Source organism: Hemiscyllium ocellatum, chromosome 37, assembly GCF_020745735.1.
Source record: "Hemiscyllium ocellatum isolate sHemOce1 chromosome 37, sHemOce1.pat.X.cur, whole genome shotgun sequence".
Lineage (NCBI taxonomy): Eukaryota > Metazoa > Chordata > Chondrichthyes > Orectolobiformes > Hemiscylliidae > Hemiscyllium > Hemiscyllium ocellatum.
In genome coordinates this window covers 35,720,037-35,742,639 of record NC_083437.1, presented here as the reverse complement: position 1 = coordinate 35,742,639, position 22,603 = coordinate 35,720,037, and the positions used below count along the sequence as shown (strand labels likewise).

Sequence of the window (22,603 nt, the reverse complement as noted above, 5' to 3'; positions counted from 1 at the left end):
GTAAGAACCATGACTTTTTAATGCTGTCTTTAAATACTGTGGACTATAAGAAGAGAAATATTTATTTTAGGAAAACTAGAAGGATTTACCAGATGGCTGCATAATTTCACAGCAAGGAATTTGATACCTGGATGTAGGCTTGCTTGCTGAGCTGAAAGGTTCATTTCCAGATGTTTTGTTATCTTTGCTAGGCAACATCTTCAGTGGATGTTATGCAAAGCAATGCTCACTACCACCTGATGAAGGAGCAACGCTCTGAAAGCTAGTGTGCTTCCAGTTAAACCTGTTGGACTATAAACTGGTGATGTGATTTTTTTAAATTTTGTACACCCCAGTCCAACACCAGCATCTCCAAATCCTGAAAATTCCTTCTTTCTATTTATATGTTTGGGTTGATAATGTCACTTCCTGGGGTGATGTTATTTTCTGTGGTGAAGTCACTTCCTGTTCCTTTTCTCAGCGGGTGGTAGATGGGGTCTAACTTGATGTGTTTGTTGATTTAGAGTTCTGGTTGGAATGCCATGCTTCTAGGAGCTCTCGTGTGTGTCTTTGTTTGCCTTGCCCTAGGATGGATGTATTGTCCCAGTCAAAGTGTTGTCCTTCCCCATCTGTATATGAGGATACTAGTGAGAGAGGGTCGTGTCTTTTTGTGGCTAGTTGGTGTTCATGTATCCTGGTGGCTAGTTTTCTGGGTGTTTGTCCAACATAGTGTTTTGTTACAGTCCTTGCACGGTATTTTGTAAACGGTATTTTTGCTCATTGTCTGTATAGGATCTTTCAAGTTCATTAGCTGCTATTTTAGTGCGTCGGTGGGTTTGTGGGCTATGATGCCAAGGGGTCTGAGTAGTCTGGCAGTCATTTCCGAGATGTCTTTGATGTAGGGGAGAGTGCAGACAAGCACACAAAACACGTCCAGAAACCCTAGTCACTCTCCTCTACATCAAAGTCATCTCGGAAATGACTGCCAGACTACTCGAACCCCTTGGCATCATAGCCCACAAACCCGCTAACACACTAAAATAGCAGCTAATGAACTTAAAGATCCTATACAGACAATGAGCAAAAATAACGTCACTTACAAAATACCATACCAAAAACACTACATTGGACAAACCGGCAGAAAACGAGCCACAAAAAGATATGAACCTCCCTCCCTAGTATCCTCACATACAGATGAGAAAGGACACACTTCGACTGGGACAATAAATCCATCCTAGGACAAGCCAAACAAAGACATGCACGAGAACTCCTAGAAGCATGGCATTCCAACTAGAACTCTATCAACAAACACAGAGTTAGACCCCACCTACCACCCCCTGAGAAAAGGAACAGGAAGCGACTTCACCACCGGAAATAACATCACCAACCCAAATAAACCCAAACATAGAAAGCATGAATTTTCAGCATTGCTTTGCATGATGTCCACTGAAGATGTTACCTAGTATGGTAATGAAACGTCTAGAAATGAACCTTTTCAGCTCAGCGAGCAAACCTACATCCAAAACCTCAACCTGAGCCACAAATCTTCCCAAAACTTGCTTCTTTGATACCTGTTGTGAAGTCTGTATCTATGGATTCCTACATAGTATAGATGATTTAAGGGGTTGAGCAGAAGTGTACAAGTGAAGCTGATTGGTTTTCACGGGACTAAGCAGGTTGGAACTGGAAACAAGTTACAGACAAAAACGGAAAAGGCACCGAAGTCTGTGCTGCTGTTCTCATTGGCAAAGCTGCCTGTTCTCCTGTAGTTCTAAACAAAATTAGTTTAAACTTCTGGAAAAATAGTTCCATTGCCTGTAATTGTTCTTGTGAATTGATATATTAGTTATTTTCCAGTCTCTCTGTACTACTTACAATCCAATGGAAGCTTCCAGAGAGACAACTGATCATCAAGGGTCTGGCGAGTGAAAGATGGGTCATCTCAACATTGGGAGCAAAGACCACTGAACTGACTTTCCAGTTTCTTTTGTCTGCTTGTGCCAATAATCTTTTTTCCCTCATTGTGTGTTTGACAGTTTAATAAAAGGATTATAGTTTTTTTTAGTTAGTAGTGATGTATGTAAATAGTTTATACCTGTTTACTTTTAGCTATAGTCTATTTACTCATAATAACTAATTTTTGTTTAGTTCAGAAACCTGGTCCATGCTTCCTATCAACCTTTTTTGGCTGAAAGCCAATTAGAGTACTGCACATACTGTGTTTTTTAAATATTCCACATTTGGTATGACTCTAGGAATAGCAAGGCTCAACTCTAGAGGATCCCGGACCCATCACCTTCTGTCCACATTCAGATGGGATTGTTAGTTCTTAGCCAAGGGCTCACTCCACTTTAAAATGGTATTGATGGAAATTATTAAAAGTTTGTTTAAAAGCTTTAGAATAGCTTTGGAAATTTTCACTGAGGGTGGCCATGCATGTTTGGAAAGCAACTTTGTGCCATGTCATACTAAATGTGTTGATTTGTGGTGGACATGATTTATGCCATTGTCTGGTTTGTCCAACCTTTTTACAAAGAAGGTAAGGTCACTTGCAAAACACTATCTGGGAAACTGAATCTGTAATTGGGTAGAATATATTTGAAGTAGCTTTTTTTTCTAAAATAAATTGTTAATTCCAGTCACTTTTCATCAGGGAGAAGCTAGGTTTATGCTGGAATCACTTTAGTAATCCAGAAAAGAACCTAACAGCTGGATCTAATTGGCACTTTTCAAAGCCAATTCTGGAGTGCAGCTCTGAATCGAAATGCTAGATGGTTAGATCTCTGGTATCATATCACAGTGTAGCAGAAGAGAAAAAGTTTTGTTGGAGTATTAAGAGGGCTGAGGACAGTGATAGGACGGTGATCGAAAACTCTAGAGGTGTATCTGGAGATCAGAGAAGATTATTGTGGAGAGGTTTGGTCCCAATTGGGGTAGGCCACAAGTGGTTGTACTCGAGTTCACGAAGCACATGAATATACATTTAAGTTATTGTGGGCAGAGGAGGGCAGTTTGTGAGATGATTAGGTCGTGAGGACCTAATGCCAGAATGATTAACTTGGTAGGCTTGGAAGGCAATGAGAAAATGCTTTGTCTCATTTTAGCACTCAGGAGTGCTGGAAATGTGTTTATCTTTTGCAACCATCCTCATTTCCCTTCAGCTGCCTAGTTTCTCAAGATCTGGGAAATCATAGCTCCTAGCCCTGACTGATGGACTGCTCCCTGAGTGAGCTTTTCACCTGGTCATCTTCCTTCACTCCCCAGTCTCTTTTCCAATACCAAAAAAACTTAATTTTAACTTGCCATTCAACCCAAAGCCACCTGTTTTTGGGGGTTAAAATTGCACCATATAACCTGCTGGCTGAATTGGGAGGAAGATCATTTTGACTTCAGCATCAAGGATGCAACCATACCACTGCAAGGGATAACTCGTTTTAGAGATGGGAATAAGCTGAAGGGGAAAAAACAATCAGAAAATAAGAGAAAAGAATGTTCATATTTCGTGAAACAAAATGTTAAGCTGTTTCAATCCTCATTGCTGACTGGAGAATAACCAAATTAAAAATAATTTTCAATCAAGTGGGCGGCACGGTGGCACAGTGGTTAGCACTGCTGCCTCACAGCGCCTGAGACCCGGGTTCAATTCCCGACTCAGGCGACTGACTGTGTGGAGTTTGCACGTTCTCCCCGTGTCTGCGTGGGTTTCCTCCGGGTGCTCCGGTTTCCTCCCACAGTCCAAAGATGTGCAGGTTAGGTGAATTGGCCATGCTAAATTGCCCGTAGTGTTAGGTAAGGGGTAAATGTAGGGGTATGGGTGGGTTGCGCTTCGGCGGGTCGGTGTGGACTTGTTGGGCCGAAGGGCCTGTTTCCACACTGTAAGTAATCTAAAAAAAATCTAAGTATTATGGTTCATTCCTGTTTTGACCAATTTGTGCAATTAATGTAACAGCATGAACAATATAATTGCATTTAAAAGTCAATATTTCCCTCTGTTCAATAGCTTTGCACATACAAATTTATGTCTGACGCAAACACCTGTGTGTCTGTCTGTCTGTCTCCCCTTCCCCCTCTCTTTCTCTTTCTTTTTCTCTTTCTCTAATTGATTTAATGCTTGAATGTTGGCTGACATCACCTTGTGATGGTATCCATCTGAAATTGGAAAAATTACCATGAGAAATTTTAATGTAAACCCAATTTCTGCTATTATGTACAGTTTCATAGTCACTTTACTGTCTTCAAAAATCTCCTTACTTCAATATTTTCATTTACAACCAATGAAGGAATTGATGTAATCTATACTTTTTGTTCCTACTATCTCTTGTGGCTCAACGTCCTGTGTGGGTGGCGGAAATGAGTATATGATCAGCACAATTCAAGCAATTAAAAGATAATATTTCTTAATTTCTTTTATTGCGATTTCAAAAAATCCAAGTAAATTTTAGAGCTAAAAGAGGCTGCTCTCATTTTAATTTGACTTTAGTTCATTGAAATGCAACATATAAATATTTTTGGATTTAAAGATAGGTACAGCATTTTAGTTTATATTATAATGGAAAATAATAGAATTGAATGTTCTATAAATCCTCATTCTTTGTTGTCTTACTCATTATATGTTTAAGATATTATTGAAAGAAATTATAGTTCATGTTTATATTAATGAGCATCAGTTGATAATGCAGTTACTAAAGGCAAATGAATATTGATGGTTAAACCAATTGGTTATGAGGCATTCACCAGTCAAATACTCTGCAAATGAATTGTGTTCATATAGCACCTTTCACTGCCTCCATTGCACCTTTATAACCAATGAAATACTTTCAAAATGTGGTTGCAAATACAATATAGGAATCAGCAGCCAGTGTGTGCCTGGCAAGCTGCTAAAATAGCTATTCAATAATATATGATGTTGATTGAGAAAAACAGTGGTCTGGGCATCACTAGCTCCCGACTTTTCTTTGTAAATATTCCATGGGTTCTATGATGGTAGCTGAGGCCACTTGTTGGCAGCTCATTCAAAAGACGCCATTTCCAATAATTCAGCATTCAGTTAATGTTTCATTGAAGTGTCAGCCAACTAGATTAGTGTACTCAATTCTTAGGATTGATTATGAATCCACAGCATTCTGACTTGGTCATTTCTATTATCCACTGAGTCATAGCTAACCTGGATCAGCATGCTTATTGTGTCCACACGCTGAAATTTTATAAAGGATACTATGTAATTTGTTTGTAATACTAGCAGTTAACTGGCATCCTGAGGGTTCATGATTTGGTTTATTATTTCAACGTACTGAGATACAGTGAGAAGTGTTGTTTTGCAATTCTATAGACCTATTGTACCACACAAAGTGCATGAGGTAGCAGGACAGAGTGCAGAATACAGTGTTACAGCTGCAGAGAAAGTGCAGAGAGAGAGAGAGATGTTAAAATTCGGAAGTTTATTAAAAACTCTGATAACAGCGGGGACAAAACTATTTTTGAAGCTGTTCATACGTGCATTCAAAATTTATCTTCTGCCCAATGGAAGAGGGTGGTAGAGAGTATAACTGGGGTGGGAGGTGTCTTTGGTCGTTTCCCAGAGGTAGCAGGAAGTATAATGGGAGTGAATGAATGGGAGGCATGTCTGCGTGATAGACTGGGATGTGTTCAAGAATCTCTGTAGTTTTTTGTGGTCTGGGGAGAGAAGTTGCCATATCCTGCTGAGATGCACCCAGAAAGGGTGCTTTCTATGGTGCATCTATAAAATTTGATAAGAATCTTTGTGGACCTGCTGAATTTCCTTTATCCTCATGAGGAAGTAGACCGTCATGACCATCATGCCCACGTGGATGGACCAGGATAGATTGTTGGTGAACATCACTTCCAGGAACTTGATGCTCTCAACCACTTTCCACTCGCTTCCTGAAGTCAATGGCCAGCTCCTTTGTTGTGCTGACATTGGTGGAGATTGTCTTGACACCATGTGGCTAAACACTCAACCTTATTCTTGTACTCTGGCTCGTCATTGTTTGAGAATAATGGTGTTGTCACCAAACTTGTAAATGCAATTCGATTGGAATTTGGCCACATTATCATGAAGTGTATCTGGAGTACAGTCTGGTGCTGGGTATGCAGCCTTGCGGGACACTGGTGTTGAAGAGTACTGTGGAGGAAGAGTTGTCTCCTATTCATACTAATTGCAGTCTATGGATCAGGAAGTTGAGGATCCAATTAGAGAGGGGGGAATTGAGACGTAGGTCTCAGATTTTGGCAATGATTTTGTTTGAAATTATGGTGTTGAAGGCGGAGCTGTAGTCAATAAGTAGGACCCCTGAAGTAAGTAGAACCCCTGCTTTCCAGATGTTCTAGCGATGAATGTAGGGCCAGGGAGATGGCATCTGCTGTGGACCTGTTGTACCAGTAGATGAATTGCAAAGGATCAAGGCAATCTGGTAGATTGGAGTTGGTAAGCCATAACTAATCTGTTGAAACACTTCATCATTATTACGAAGGTCAAAGACAGTGGTTGGGAGTCATTGATGCACTCAGCATGATTTTCATTTGGCACTGGGATGAGAATTGTTGTTTTGAAGCAGGTGTGGACCAGACTGAAGTAAGGAAAAGTTAAAAATGTGAGTGAAAGCTCCCACCAGCTGTCAGCACAGAATCTTAGTGCATAACTGGGCACTGTGTTCGGGTCAGTCTCTTCTTGTGGGAACTTGTATTTTAGTAGAAGGAGCAAAAGTAGGATCTTTAAACCATTTGAGCCTGCTCCACCATTCAGTAAGATTATTGCCTGACCTGATTATGGCCTTAACCCAACTTTCCTAACACTTCTTGTAACCCTTGACTCACCTTAGAATTCCATACATTTTCAACCTTCTGCGAAAAGAAAATTCTTCCTCATCTCCATCTTAAATGGTAGTACTTCTATTTCAAAACTGTGCCCCTAGTTCCAGATATCCCCCATGCTGAAAAACATTTTTTTTCAGCATCTATACAATCAAGTCCCTTCAGAATGTTGTGTTTCAATAAAATCACCCCTCATTCTTTTAAACTGCTAATGAGTATAGGCCCAACCTGATTAATCCTTCCTCATACAACAAAATTCTTCACTCTCATCATACTGAACCTCCTCTGAACTACTTCCAGTGTAGGTATGATCAAGCAAGGATCAGTTCTTCTTCCTAACTGAACTCTTCCATGTATAATCCCAATAAAACCAAATATGATTAATGAGTTGGAATCCATGTGGGGTGAGTCTGAGCCAGAGGCAGCCACTGAGGAATGTGATGTGGCTATGGAAACAAGTTTTAGCAAATACCTTGTCAAACACCAGGAACAACAGTGAAATTAGTGACGATGAACAGGTAAAAATATTGCAACAAAAATCTTGTCAGAGAGAGGAGCAGAACCAGTTCTGAAGAAGGATCACTCGACCTGAAAAATTGATTCTGATTTCTCTCCACAGATGCTACCAGACCTACTGAGCTTTGTCAGCAATTTTTGTGTATATAAAGATTATTGAACTTGGTAAATGAATATTAGAAATAAGTAACTTTCCAATTTAGATGGACCAGACACAACCTATTAATTATAGGTTTTATTTATGGTCATGTTATAAAGAAGGTAGATTATATTCTTACGTTCATAATTAGATCTGCAAATGACACAGTGGGGTAAAACTGAATTTTATTGTATATATTTTCTGAATGGAAAGTGGGGAAACAAAAGACCTATTTGGAGGGCCAATCACCTGTAGCCACACAAAGTTGGAAACATATTCATGAATTTTGATTGGATTGCCATGTAATGGCATTTTGAGAGAGTACATAAAACAATCATTTGACTCTAATAAGGGAATTTAATGTCAGTATTAGGACATAATCCAGAAATATATTTTTGAGCAGTTCAGTCACTGGGGCTGCTGAGTTGAAGGTTACCTAGTCTACATCTAGTCCAAAGGGATGGCTGGAGGCCATCACCGATATATATTTTCCTTTGCTTAAATTTTCTCTGGCTGTCAGCACGATTTGTGGCATGGCAGATAGAAATCGAAGGTGACCTGAAAGATTAGCTGACTAGAGACAGGATAGGCACTCATGATTAACTCAAAATATTGAAATAAGAGGCAAGGATCAATTTTGGCTTAGTCTTAGACCAGTCTCTGCTCCTGTGTAGGACATTTGGTTTGCCCTTAAATGATTTTATCACACATTCAAATCAGGAGCAATACTAGATTTGATATTCTCTATAAAGTTGTCTTTGTCACTCAGTTAAAAGTTCTTTTTAAGGATGCGTTTGCAGTCATGTTCTGCTGTTTTCCAGTTCAAATCGGGACTTCAAACAATACATTCATAAGATCAAAAAAGAATATGATTGGTGAGGAGGCTCTAAAGTACAAACATTGTTGAATGCATGCTGTTTACTTCCCCTTTCCTATCCTGTTTATAATCTGTTTGAACTACAGAATATATTTTAAACTAAATATTTGAATACCATGTCAACCATTTGAAATATGTTGTTGTTTTGGGTATGCGGATACCACAAAATAAGGGAGATTGCTAGAATTTGGAATAAAACATAGATAAATGTTTATAGTTGTATTTGTGAGGTATATTTTCCTCTGTGTAATATAAATGTCAAATTCATTTACTACAAACAAATGACAAACATTTAATTTGCAAGGAGATACTGTTGATTTACGTAATTTTTAGTAATGGCATATTTGCAACATTTCGTTCCGTTTTAAATGGGTACCCCATTTTAAGAAGGAAATAATAAAAGTAACTTGCAATGGAAAACCTACACTTAGATTTGCTAGGGTGTTGCCAAGAATTATCAGTTGCAATAACAAGACAAATGTGTGAAGCCAGATTTCTCTTACTTTTCCACTGGGGATAAGTTGATAAGGATCTTCGATGTTATGACAATGTGCATGATTATTTCAGTTATTGATTGTTGAAGTGGAACAAAAGGGCACAAGTTTAAAACAAATGCAGAAATAGTTAATGAGGTTAAAAAAAGTTTCATGGCTGATTGATGCCAGAGTGTATGATAAACAAATAAGAGAATGAATTCCAAAGAACTCAAAAGGTTAACTCAGTTTCTCTACTGATGCCGCAAGACATGCTGAGCACTTTGTTTTTATAAGAGAAAATAATTTCAACTAGGTAGCCCATGTAGAGAGAAAACACTAGCAGTACTTATGGTTCAGCTGTTGTGTGGAAATTTTAAACAACTTGCCTCTGCAAATGGTATGTGCCCATGCAGTTAAGTCGTCTCGGTAAAGACTTACTGCTTCATTCCAACTTGATTCTTGTTTGCTAAAATCTTAATTAGGCCCTTAACCTGATGAGGCATCCATCTGACTTGGGTATAGGCCTCATTAATACATTCACACCAAGTCCTATGATTTCATTGGACTAGAAATTATGCTTAGCTTGCCTGGGTGATCTAACTACCAAAGACAACTCGGTTTTAAAAAGAAAACGACCAGTAAAGCAAGTCAGAAAATTTCCTGATTGAGACCAGGAGGAGCAGGATTAATTTGCTATGTTCTCTACAGTTGTGTGAACAATCTGTTTTGCTGCTCACTATAGTTTATGAACTCTCTGTACTGTTACTCACAATAAGGTATATTTTTGCCAGAACCATTTCTAGGTAGGGATATGCAGGGCTTGCCTGGTTTAATGTGGTAGAAAACTAAACTGCAGCCTATTGAGAAGATGCTGTTGTCTTGTGCAAGATGGATGACGGCAACCAAGTACAAATTATACATTTGTGATGGACATTGCTTCAGAGACTGAGACCCAAATGGTAAGTCTTACCCCCTTTGAGATCAGAAGTTGCTCTTCACCTAAACCTGTGTGGCAGCTTAGTAAGTGATGCTTAAGGCACTCCTTAGCATTAACTTTTCCATACCCTTGCTTGCTACAATATTGACACAGTCTGTACCTTTTGCTTCCCATGCCCCTTTTTTCACAGAAAAGATGAGCCCTGCAATCCCTTTACAATTGTGATTCTAACCTGCCCAATACCAGTTGGCTGCTTCTTGCCAGCCTTTTTGGACGATAGCCTGTTCTGGGGAAACAAATGAAGTCCAGGGGTTAACACAGCTGATGTTTCAAATAAAATGCTAAGTAGGTTGTTCATTGATAGTGACATTTTCAATTCATGAAGAACAAATGCTTATGTAATGAACTCCTGCAAATATATCCAGTGTTTCACTTGCTACAGACCCTTTTAATTGACCCTCTACTTGAGCTGTAAATTTGTAAGCTAGCACTTGAAATAATGTGAGTGAAAGCTGACATATCCTGTTCACACTTCAAGAAGAAAGGGAGCCTGTTATTATGTGGATATGATTATTGTTCATATCAGAATGGAATCCATCTCAAATCTATAAAGGAAAAAATAGGTTTGAAGAAGTGATGGGATCAGAAGCAAAGGTTCGAAGTGGCTGCAGAATGAAGTTCAGCAATGAGTGCAGCAGTGGAATTGAAGAAAAGCTCATGAGTACTAGGGCTATAGATGTGCAAATAATAACTGAACTGCAAGTAAGCACTTAACCAAAATAAGCCTGGTCAAATAATTGATTTTTCCAGCACTGTTGCCAGATTCTCAACGTAAGCTTGCAAGCATCTACTGGTTAAGCCAACATTCCCCAGTTTGAGGACTATGTGCTTTGATATCCTTTACGTATCAGTTGAAAATTTTTCCAACTACTGAACCACTACATAAAGACCTTCCATGATCCAGTTTAAAAAATCTTGGGGCTTTTCCCAACCTTGATGTGACTGTGTGTATTCTCTCACTCACTCTTTCAGTTGCCTATATGATAGTATGCTCCATCAACTTTGTGGCCAGGTTTGATGCAGGTTGAAAATTCCCACAATTAATCTTTCTATATAATTTTCTATAATAATGTAAAGAATAGGAATGAAAGAACTTAAGCCTAGTAATATTAGGTATTAGTTGGAAGAAAATAAAGACTTTGACAATTCAACAAAGTCCAAAGACTGCTATTATCATGATTCCTCATGATAACTGGTTATTGCATTCACATGGTTTTCCTATCTGCCTGTCTGAAAGAATTAGTGAACAATGTGTTAAAATGCTGAATTACTACCTCAGTAAACGTTAAGTAATCTGGAGATATTTTAATATTAGCTATCAGTAATCATTTTGAAATGGATGGAGAAAAACAAAAGTTAATTACTGTGCAAATCCATTCTACAGCAAATGGTTATTTTCTCTTTTATTTCTCAATTCCATTTTCTATACATAGCAAAGCATTGATATAAATACATCCACTCGAGAATTGACCCAGTTAACTTCCAGTGCTTCAGATGATAAAGTCCTGAGTTTGGTTTAAGTACTTCTATGTGAAGAAGGTGATGTCACATCCATAAGTATCAAACTACTTAAGGAATGTATTTTTCATTGGATGCATTACTGTGTTACTTTAAGATATGTAACACTTTTTGAGATTCAGCTATTGTGGAATCTAACCTGTTTATATTGCAGAGGGGTAATTCACAGCATTTGCAGCAGCAAAGGATAGCATGTGTACAGATTCAGGTCTAGATCCTTTATTAAAAGTTATCATCTGAAATGTTATTTTCAGCCTTTAGAACTTAAAGGCAGCTTGCATTATTGAGCTGAATAGTTGGTGGCTGTACATCTACACTATACTATGTAAGAGTGTCAAAGTACTAACATCTTGAAATGATACTGAAATACAAAAAAATGACATTAGTTATTCCTATTGGGAGAACTTAAAAAGAATGCTTGCTTGATGTGTGATTTGTGTGACAACTCAAAATTATTCAGATTAAATTTCAGTATTCAATGTAGTAAATGTTTGTATTTTTATTGCTACAAGTGTGGTCCAATGAGTATTACCATTTGCTAATAAAACATTTTTAAGCAAACAATACATAACATATCATTAATATTAAAAGTTGATTTCATGTTAAATGTAAAAGAAAGTCTGGAAGGAATTTTATTTCCAGTCAATTAGATTGCTTAGTAATGTTGCTAATACATAGCTGCCTCATGTAGACTTGAATTATTGATTGTGAACTGTTGGGCCCACAGCTTAGAACTGACCTAAAGGCATCTGATTCTGGGAAAATGTTTCTGGTTAAGCACCCAATATTCTTTGTTTGCTGCATACTGTGATTAGATACTTTTGCATTTTCTCTGAATATTAGAACATTTTTCACATTTGAAAATATCAGAGTTTGATAACTTTCACTTTTTGTCAGTGATGTAACTCAGTCAGAGATGTACAGCACGGAAACAGACCCTTTGGTCCAACCCATCCGTGCCGACCAGATATCCCAACCCAATCTAGTCCCACCTGCCAACACCCAGCCCATATCCCTCTTAAACCCTTCCTATTCATTTACCATACAGATGCCTTTTGAATGTTGCAATTGTACTAGCCTCCACCACTTCCTCTGGCAGCTCATACCATACACGTACCACTCTGTGTAAAAATGTTGCCCCTTAAGTCCCTTTATATCTTTCCCCTTTCACCCTAACCCTATGCCCTCTAATTCTGGACTCCCCCACCCCAGGGAAAAGACTTTGTCTATTTATTCTATCCATGCCGTTCATGATTTTATGAACCTCTATAAGGTCACCCCTCACCCCTCCGATACTTCAAGGAAAACAGCCCTAGCCTATTCATCCTCTCCCTTTTAGCTTGAATCCTCTATTGTGGGCAACATCCTTGTAAATCCTTTCTGAACTCTTTCAAGTTTCACAACATCCTTCCAATAGGAAGGAGACCAGAATTGCACGCAGTATTCCAACAGTGGCTTAACCAATGTCCTGTACAGCTGCAATGTAGCCTCCCAACCCCTGTACTCGATACTCTGACCAATAAAGGAAAGCATACCAAATGCCGCCTTCACTATCCTACCTACCTGCGACTCCGTTTTCAAGGAGCTATGAACCTTTTCAGTTTATTCCCGTAATTAGATTTTCTTAGGCAGATTTTGATGACTGAGATTACCATTAATGTGGCAGGAAAGACCTTGAAATAGACATAGTAGACTTTGGGCTTTAAGGCTCATAGTTCAGGACCCAGCATTTTGAAGGGGCCTTTCCTTGAGTTGATGGGGTGACTACCAGATTCATACATTTGGGTTTCTTTATGCAAATATGACACTTATGGGTGTGAAAAGTACAAGAATAGAGGCTTGTTTATGTCTGCTCAAATCATGTATGGTTCAATCAGAAAAAATGTTTCTTCCTGCTGACTCCCTACGCAAGCTCCTCCCATAACACTGTTTAAGTTTCTTGGGGTCTTTCCCACCTTTGGTGTGATTGACCAATTGAAGGAGCGAGTGAAAGAATGTACAATGTGATACCCAGCTCTAATTTCAGTCAAGAAAGAAAGACTTGCATGTACATCTGCCTTTTGTGTGCTTTACAGCCAATTAAATACTTGTGAAGCATACACTTCCTGCACTGCTGCAGCAGCTAACAGCCAATATAAAAATAGCAATATGACAATGACCAGATAATGTCTTTTTTTTCTGCTGGTGATTGAATGATACTTATCAGCCCAAGACACTAGGAGTATCTCCTTCAAAATATGTCCATGGGACCTATTTTTAATTCACTTGAGAGATTTGATAGGGGATCAGTTTAACATCTTTTGGAAAAGACAATATCCCTAGAACCGTATCATTCGCTCCATCAGTACCTTTTTAAATAGTGCAATGTCCCCTGTACAATGCTGAAATGTTAAGCTTGATTTTTGTGTTCAAGCACTGATGTGAGACTTGAGCCATCAACCTTCTGACTCCTGGAGCCAAGAATATTACTCACAGAAATCATGCAGCTATTAACTCAAACATTTTCTTTCCCACTTTGAAAATAATTGAAAATCTGATTTGAATTTCTTTCCCCCAAAATCTTTTATAGTGTGATGCTGTAGGTTTTCAAGACTAAATAATGCTAAGCATATCCAGAGTCTTCAAATTTCACTAAGATGTTTACATTTTCGCATTTGGAAAATATCAATTGAAAATGAAAATGTCCTTTTTAACTTTAACACACACACTGATTATGAAATTTGATTAAACAATGTTTAGTGTATAGTACTTATTTCCTTCTATTTTGTGCAAGATACCTGGTATAGGTTATGTGAGGGAGTCAGTTGGATTTCAAAGTGAGTGGCAACTACAAATATGATCATCCTGTCTTGAGCTAAGTATTTGTATTGTTCATCACCCCATTGCAAGATAGCAGATAATGGTGTCACGTTATATTGTTGGATTCTAAGCTCTTACTCTGAAACATTACCAGATGCTCAGTTGCAAAGTACTTTAAGGTTATATTCATCAACTAGCCAGTTTACTTTTTTTACTGTAAACTATCATCTGTATTGGCTAAACTGTAAACTGATGGCTTTTGGTTTCAAGTAGTAAAGGTCTTAAGTTCAAGATGTAACTGCAAAATCTAGGGCTGGATTTCTTTTTCAAGAAGTGAGAGAAATGAAATGGAAATTTGAGTGGTTGGCTCATGCCTGACCCGACTGTGAAAAGTTACATCCGAAACGTCGACTTCTGCACCTCCTGATGCTGCCTGGCTTGCTGTGTTCTTCCAGCCTCCCTGCTGTCCCAGGCATCGCTTTCAAAGGCTGCTAGTTGGAGCAATTGAAGACACCAAACTGTACAACCCTGCGCGCGCGCGCACACACACACACACCAGGCACATCACCCTAGTTACTCATTTGGGAAATCCAGTACCATTCGTATCTGCTCAGAAGGTGATAATCAGGGAGATGGCACATTGAGACCCATGTGAATTGAACACTCAAGTGTCTAAATTGATTGCCTAACGTCTCCCAATGAACCTTCTCATGCAAAAGGTAATTGATAGATTGGCAAGAAAGTAATGAGTATCTCTTGGGGCCAACTCATCCAATTATTGTCCCTCCTCACCACCTCCCAAAAGAAAAATTTTGCCCTTAATTTCTGCTAATAAGATTTAGGTTAAAAGAGTTGTACATGAGCACTTCTCAACACAAATCAGTTATTTCTTTCTTATGTTTAACGTAAAAGAAAGCCTTGCAAAAACTCCATACCACTTTTTAACATGGTCGCATCAAATGTTATCTCATATCAAAATTGATATGCTTATGAAAGCCTATTTTTATTCTATTATACTATGATATAACCTACTCAGACAGTGCCGTTTGTGATTGTTTTAAGAGTTGCTCCTAAAAATTGTTTTATTACAAGGAGACAATAGAAAGTATTAATGTTATATTGTTATTACCACGTCATCTTGTTGTTACACTAGGAAATATACAATTGTGCTTTAATCCTTGCATGTTCCTCAACAATAAGTATTTTAAGAGTGCTAGGCCTTTTCTCATTGGAACAGCGAAGGATGAGGGGTGTCTTGATAGAGGTTTATAAGATGATCAGGGGAATAGATAGAGTAGACAGTCAGAGACTTTTTCCCAGGGTACAACAGAGTGTTACAAGGGGACATAAATTTAAGGTGAAGGGTGGAAGGTATAGGGGGAATGTCAGGGGTAGGTTCTTTACCCAGAGAGTGGTGGGGGCATGGAATGCGCTGTCTGTGGGAGTGGCAGAGTCAGAATCATTGGCGATCTTTAAGCAGCAATTGGATAGGTGCTTAAGCTAGGACAAATGTTCGGCACAACATCGTGGGCTGAAGGGCCAGTTCTGTGCTGTATTGTTCTATGTTCTATGTTCTATTAAGATCCAATAAATATCTCTTTTTTTTAAAAAAAACGTGGATTTTGTCTGTTTTCTCAGTTATAGTTTAATTTTGTTTTCCTTTGTGTTAATCTACCCATTTTTTTTTGAAACCTCAGGCGAAATGAAGAAGTGACACATATCAAGATCCAGAATACAGGGGACTATTATGACCTTTATGGAGGAGAAAAGTTTGCAACATTGGCGGAATTGGTTCAGTATTATACAGAGCAACAAGGTCTCTTGCGAGAGAAGAATGGAGACATAATTGAACTAAAGTATCCTCTGAACTGCCAAGATCCAACATCTGAAAGGTACTATATTCCTTTTGTTTTTCTCTGCACCCCTTGGCTCTTTTTGGCTCAATAGAATCGATAAGCAGTCAATTTAAATATTTGCCACTGTTCTTTTTCGATCAAACTGCTGTGAGTATTCTTTAATGCACACCTTTTCTTTAAAGAAAGTACTTTCTGTTCATTCTTGGATGTTGATGACACTGACAGGGTCAATGATTTCCTAATTTCCCTTGAGACATTGTTGGTGAGCAGCCTTATGAAACTACTTCTTTCTGTATGGTGCAGATACTCCCACTGCATTTGAAGTAGTGGGTAGCAGGATTTTGGCCCAGTGATAATGGTACCACAATATATTTGTAAGTCAGGATAACATGTGACATGGAGGGAGCTTGCATTTCATTGTATTCCCTTGTAGCTCCAAGCAGCAAAAGTCATGGATTTGAAAGGTGCTCTTCCAAAAACCTAGGCCAGTTGCTATAATGATGGCACATACTACAGCAACTGCAGGCTGATGGTGGAGGGAGTAAACGTTTATTGTGATGTATGGTTTGTCCTTGATTGTTTTTGGCCAAAACACTGAAAAGGCTCAAAACCATCAGGAGTAGGACTGGGCCACTGCTCCTTTTGGCTGCGCCACCATTTAAATAAGATCATGACAGATCTGATTAGTCCCCATTGCCATCTGCCTAATGATAACCTTTCAGCCCCCTTCCTTATCAATAATCTAACTTCCTCTGCCTTAAAAATATTCAAAGACCACACTGCTTCCATCACTTTTTCTGAGGATGAACCTTCTAAAGACTTGTGACCCTGTTCATGGAGGATCACCTATTCAGGCAAAAGGAGGATATAATATTAGCTTTAGTGAAGCTATTTTTGTTACTACATGTTGACAGTACTTAATAGAAGCAAGAAAGTTTCATCACAAAGTGAAAACTAAAATCAATGCCTTCAGAGATCATGGGTGATCTTGGTAAATTTTATAATACTCCTAATGATGGAGTCAGAAAAACAAGTGCCAAGGACATAGTTGTGTGCCATTTTTAAACAATTATTGTTACTTAAAATATACAATTTATCTCGCTCACACAATTGATAAGCAGGGCATGGGTGTAGACAGCAAACTTGCAAGTAGACTTCAACCCCAAAGCACATTTGATACTCATTTTCCATTGGCAAATATTAGTATCACAAATGAACTCTTATTCAAAGATTCCCCAACAACTCGACAACTGCAGATAAATATAGATCTTCAGGATATGATTTCCTGCTGATATTTTTTTAAGCTGAGAATTAAAATGTCAGCAATGTCATGAGCGATTTTAAAGGGGAACTATATTTAAAGGGGCTTCTATATTTTTTTTCTCTTCTACAATAACCTTTTAGGTTTTTGAGTTTTAGAATTTTGACGGCAGGAATAATCAATGTGTTTTATTTTCAGTTACCATTAACTATTTGTTTGTTATTGTGAACAAAATATTCTTATTATTCCCAACTGAGTGCACAAACAATGAATAATAACTATGGTGTAGGATAATTTCTAACCTAGCCTCTGTACTCATATTTCAGGATGCCTTTTCTTGAACCTTTTAGAAATTATTTCATTCCTACAGCATTGAGGGACCGAATTACTCCAAAATATACTTTTGTGGTCATCAGTAACTGTAAAAAAATCATTTTTAAACGTTTTTGCATGCTACCAGGATCCTTTTGTGGCAGTAATGATGCTTAATTTGCTATTTACTTTTCCAGGGCAAAAGCTTCCCTATGAGGAAGGAATTTCTAAATTTAAAGGTGTGCAATATCTGTATTCACAAGTAATTTTATAGTGAATGGAAAAGATGCAGGAAGCCTCTTATAATATCAATATTGTGTTTTCAGGTGGTATCATGGACATTTATCAGGTAAAGATGCTGAAAAACTCCTGACAGATAAAGGAAAACCTGGAAGTTTCCTGGTGCGTGAAAGTCTCAGTAAACCAGGAGATTTTGTTCTATCAGTGTTGACTAACGAAGAGAAGTTTGAAAATGGAGACCGTAAACCAAGAGTAACCCACGTAATGATTCGGAATCAGGTGGGCTGTTCAAACTGGCCGCATTTTAAAAACAATATTTAGGAGATTTCAAATTTGCTACTTTTTAAGCTAATGTAAAGTGCTTTGAAATGTAAATTTTGTTTCCAGCTGTCCACTGGAGTCTAATATTTTCTTGTGTAAGATTCAATACCATGATTGCAGCAAAGCGAATACTTGATGCAGATTAAAAGCACAGCATAAGTAAGGCTTCTGTTATTCATCTATTTGTTAATGTAACACTCGGCATGAAAGGGACTATGCGGAGTTAGTTCATCAGTATAAGGAGTAAAGAAAATTCAACGGGATAATCACCACTGGTGGCAACACTGCGGCTTCTGATGGAAAGTGTGTGTGGATTCCCGTTTAATAGATTGCTTCCAGCTTTAATATCCCTATTATACAGTAGCTCAGTGACTTTTCCCATATTCTCACAAGTGCAATAATCATTCAATTTTTATATTACTCATTTCTGGCACCCAAAGAGAAGTACCCATCAATAGTTTGCCCCTTTGCAAATAAGAGATGAAAACAGAACAAGGGGTACTCATCCCACATAAAACACAAAGATTTTCTAAAGGTATTCCCTTAGTTAATTTAACTTTGCTGCTAAATCCTGGAACAGATAAACAATGTTGAATATATGCAATGGTACATGAAGGAATAGTTTTTCAAAAAAAGATACATCCTAACTGTAATTTCTTAGTGGGAAAGAGAGAGGAGTAGAGTAAAAGTGAATGAACATTTTCTCAGGAATATAGATCATTATGAAGCCGCTGTTCAATAAAGGCAAATGTTACTCATTATAGTTACAATAAAAACGTTTGCAAAATAATACATATGCTGTAATATAATGTAGGCTTTCTGAAGGTCATGATGAGAAAGTCTGAAACTGAGAATAAGCTTCTGAGCAGTTAATGTTATTTCTCACTGAATAGGATCAAATTATTCCTGAAGAAGGGCTCATGCCTGAAACATCGATTCTCCTGCTCCTTGGATGCTGCCTGGCCTGCTGCGCCTTTTCAGCAACACATTTTCAGCTTTTTCACTGAATAGTTTACCATCATTTAACCTTCCCACAACTATTATAGTACTGTATACAGAAATTATAAATTCTGAGGTAGTCCCCTGATTCAACTAGTAAAATAAATTTGAATATCACTGATGTTTCATTCATCTAACTCATGAAATCCAACTGCTGACTGTATTGATTTTTTTTTATACAAAAGTGTTGAAACCTGTAAACCAGAGATCGGTGGTTTTGTGAATTGAATAGTGTGAGAGGCTAATTGTTCATTTATAAGAATGCAGCATTTAAGATTACAAAGTAATTTTCAATTTACAGTAAGCTACTGAAAATGTCACATGAAGTGGATATTTTGTTAAAACCTGTAACCACAGTTTGTAACAGTATATTTTAATCAGTACATTTTTGGGTCAATCCAGGACGGGAAGTACGATGTTGGTGGAGGTGAAAGATTTGACACACTTACTGACTTAGTAGAACACTACAAAAAGAATCCGATGGTAGAAGTTACTGGAATTGTAGTTCACCTTAAACAGGTACAGTATTTTTTCTTCTAATTTGGATAATTTTACAGAGTGATAGCTTGCTTTTGATTAAGCACAAACTGGGATTTTGGATAATACACCATCAAACTTAAAGTTTGTTAGAACTTGGGAGGAGGTATCTTTATATTATTTTTTATTATTAAATTGATGTGTCTCTGCATGTATTATCATAAAATCATTAACGTAGCACAGAAGGAGACTGTTCAGTCCATCGTGCCTGCGTTTGCTATTTTGTAGAGCTATTCGGCATGTCACTCATTTTCACTAAGTGTTTTCCCATTCAAAGACGATTGATTGTTCACCTATCCGTCTTTTCAAGCACATATTCCAAATCATAGCAGCTTTAAGAAAAAAATTTTGTGGTGTCAATTTTGGTTCTTTTACCTTCACTCTGTGTCCTTTTTGTCCATTTTGATGGGTACAAGAATAGGAAGGGTTTAGAGAGGTATGGGGCCAAGTGCTGGCAAATGGGACCAGATTAAATTAGAATATCTTGTCAGCATGAACAAGTTGGACCAAAGGGTCTGTTTCTGTGCTGTACGTCTCTGATTCTATGCTCTCGGAACCAGTTTTGTATTTACTCTGCCACAACCAGTCATGATTTTCAACACCTCTATTTGATCCTCTTAAGGTTCTCTATAGTAATAAGAGCCAACCTGAACTTCTCCCTTTTTTCACATACCTCCCAACTCTGTTTCCTGATGCACTCTAGTAAATTTGTTCTGCCTTTCTTAGGCTTTGATATCCTTCCTAAAGCTGAGTGTCTAGAATTGGACAGAGTACTCCAGCTAAGTTTAGCCAGTATTGTTATGTGAGTTTTCTGTAATACCATTTTCTCTGACCCTTCTTTTAGGGTCCATAGACTCCCTACAGTGTGGAAATAAATCATTTGGCCCATCAAGTCCACACAACCCTCCAAAGAGCAGCCCACCCCTGCACGCTGTAACCCTAACCCTACAATGCCCATGGCTAACCCACCTACCCTGCACACATGTGGACAGTAGGGGAATTTAGCATGACCAATCCACCTAAGCTGCACATCTTTGGACTATAGGAAGAAGCCGGAGCACCCGGCAGAAACCCACACAGATACAGGAAGAACGTGCAAAGTTCATGCAGGCAGGCACCCAAGGCTGGGATTGGATCCAGGCCCCTGGTGCTGTGAGGCAGCAGTGCTAACAACTGAGCCACCATGTTTACAAAGCTGTTAATAAAGCAAAGGATCACCTATTTAAGAATCTTCTAAACTTGTCATCTTCAGAGATTTGTGTTAGTATGCCTTTAGATCTCTCTAATTTTCAATTCGTTTTAAAATTGCTTTATTTAGTTTGTATTATTCATCATTCCTGCTGAAATATATCCCTTCACCTTTGTCTTAAATTTTATCTGTGAGGCATTGCTTATTTCACTGCACTGTCATCTGTCCCCTGAAATCTGTTCCTGTAAACTTTGACTTGTCACATCAATCTTTTAATCCTTTATAAGATTTTCCAAGAAATGTGCTAAATGATTTTTCTACAACAGGCTTTTTTATATTAGTTAAAAATTAGTTTCCTGGAATTGTCATTCATTGTAAATGTGACTGGTTCCCTGGCTGCAAGTTGAATTTAAATTTCCAGTGGTTTATAACAGCTGAAAATGTAAAACTTGTAAAGCTGTTCTTAAAAATGTACCAGTCAAATACATTGGAGGAATGATGTTGGGTGGAATTTTCCCCTTATTAGAGGTGGTAGAAGGGGAAAAAAATTGAGTTGGCCCTGGAGTGATACTCTTTCTCTTCCTTGCCACCTGTACCTGGGCAAGAAAGTCCGTTGGGGAATTTTGTTTTATCTGCCAGTAATTAAGGTTTGAAGTGATCAATTAACAACCAGTTATGGGCTTCGACTTTTTCTATCTGAGTTTTCAGCAGATGAGAAAAGTGTTTGGTTACCTACATGAATACCCAGGGCAGTCCACCTGCTGGATTGGAAAGGGGGCCTTTAATCGCCTCTATCTGGAGGCAGTCAGTCATCGAACGGGGCTGGCCTCTGTCAGAACCATCCTTGGTTCTGTGAGACTCCTTCACCAGCTCCTAGGCCTCAGGCTCTCCCTTTTTACTATGAGAACATAGAGCTGCTCTGTCATAAGATGGAGATGACAGGTGGTGACCTGAGCTCATGAGCAGACAGTTTGAGAAGAAGAATCCTTCATGGTAACCTCAGCCAGTATTTTCAGCTAACCTGCACAAAACAAGAACAACAGGGAAACTTTATCGCACAGTATCTTTGGTTTAAAAGGAAATCTTTGCAAATTCTGGCCTATAGCATTCACAAAGATGGTGTACATGCCTACTCAATTCTGGCACACTACAGATGCTAAATTCAGATTTTTGATTTAGCTCATCAAAAATGCATGGCTAAAAGTTGAATACTTCCTCAAAAGTAGGATAAGGAACCAATGCTGTTTTAATGTTCATTGGATTTTATGATTAATTTGAATTTAACTGTTTGTCAACTATTCAGTTGAATTAACTGAAAAAAATGTAATTTTAATATTACAACAACTTTGCACAGCCATTCAATGCCACAAGAATAAATGCTGCAAACATAGAGAATCGAGTCAAGGAACTTAATAAAACAGCAGATAACACAGAAAAGGCCAAGCAAGGCTTTTGGGAAGAGTTTGAGGTAAGTAGAGTAATTATATGTGTTTTTTTTAATACATTTGAATAGGACTCCTGAAGTTGATGTGAGAACCCATGATGTAGGCCCTAGAATAGACCATTTGGAAGTTCAAAGCTGCTGTTATGCAAGAGTATAGTTGATTTACCTCAAGTGGACATTTCTGCCATATCCCTTTAATGTCTTTCATACTCAAAGCATTCCAACCTCTGCTTTAAATATATTACAACTCAATAGTTGAGCAGACATAGCTGTATGGGATACCACAAGTCTCTGACCTGCACATATAATCTG

General features: G+C 38.2%; 1 protein-coding gene across 4 annotated transcripts in view; it reads left to right on the top strand.

Moving 5' to 3' along the window:
• The window catches only part of ptpn11b (protein tyrosine phosphatase non-receptor type 11b), a 132,327-nt gene that overhangs the window by 73,415 nt on the left and 36,309 nt on the right, over positions 1-22,603 (top strand). For all 4 annotated transcript variants that reach the window (XM_060852439.1, XM_060852440.1, XM_060852441.1 and 1 more), the window contains exons 3-6: positions 15,830-16,024; positions 17,888-18,080; positions 19,524-19,640; positions 22,202-22,315. In XM_060852439.1, coding sequence (XP_060708422.1) covers positions 15,830-16,024; positions 17,888-18,080; positions 19,524-19,640; positions 22,202-22,315 — 619 coding nt within the window. The remainder of the gene's footprint in view (positions 1-15,829; positions 16,025-17,887; positions 18,081-19,523; positions 19,641-22,201; positions 22,316-22,603) is intronic.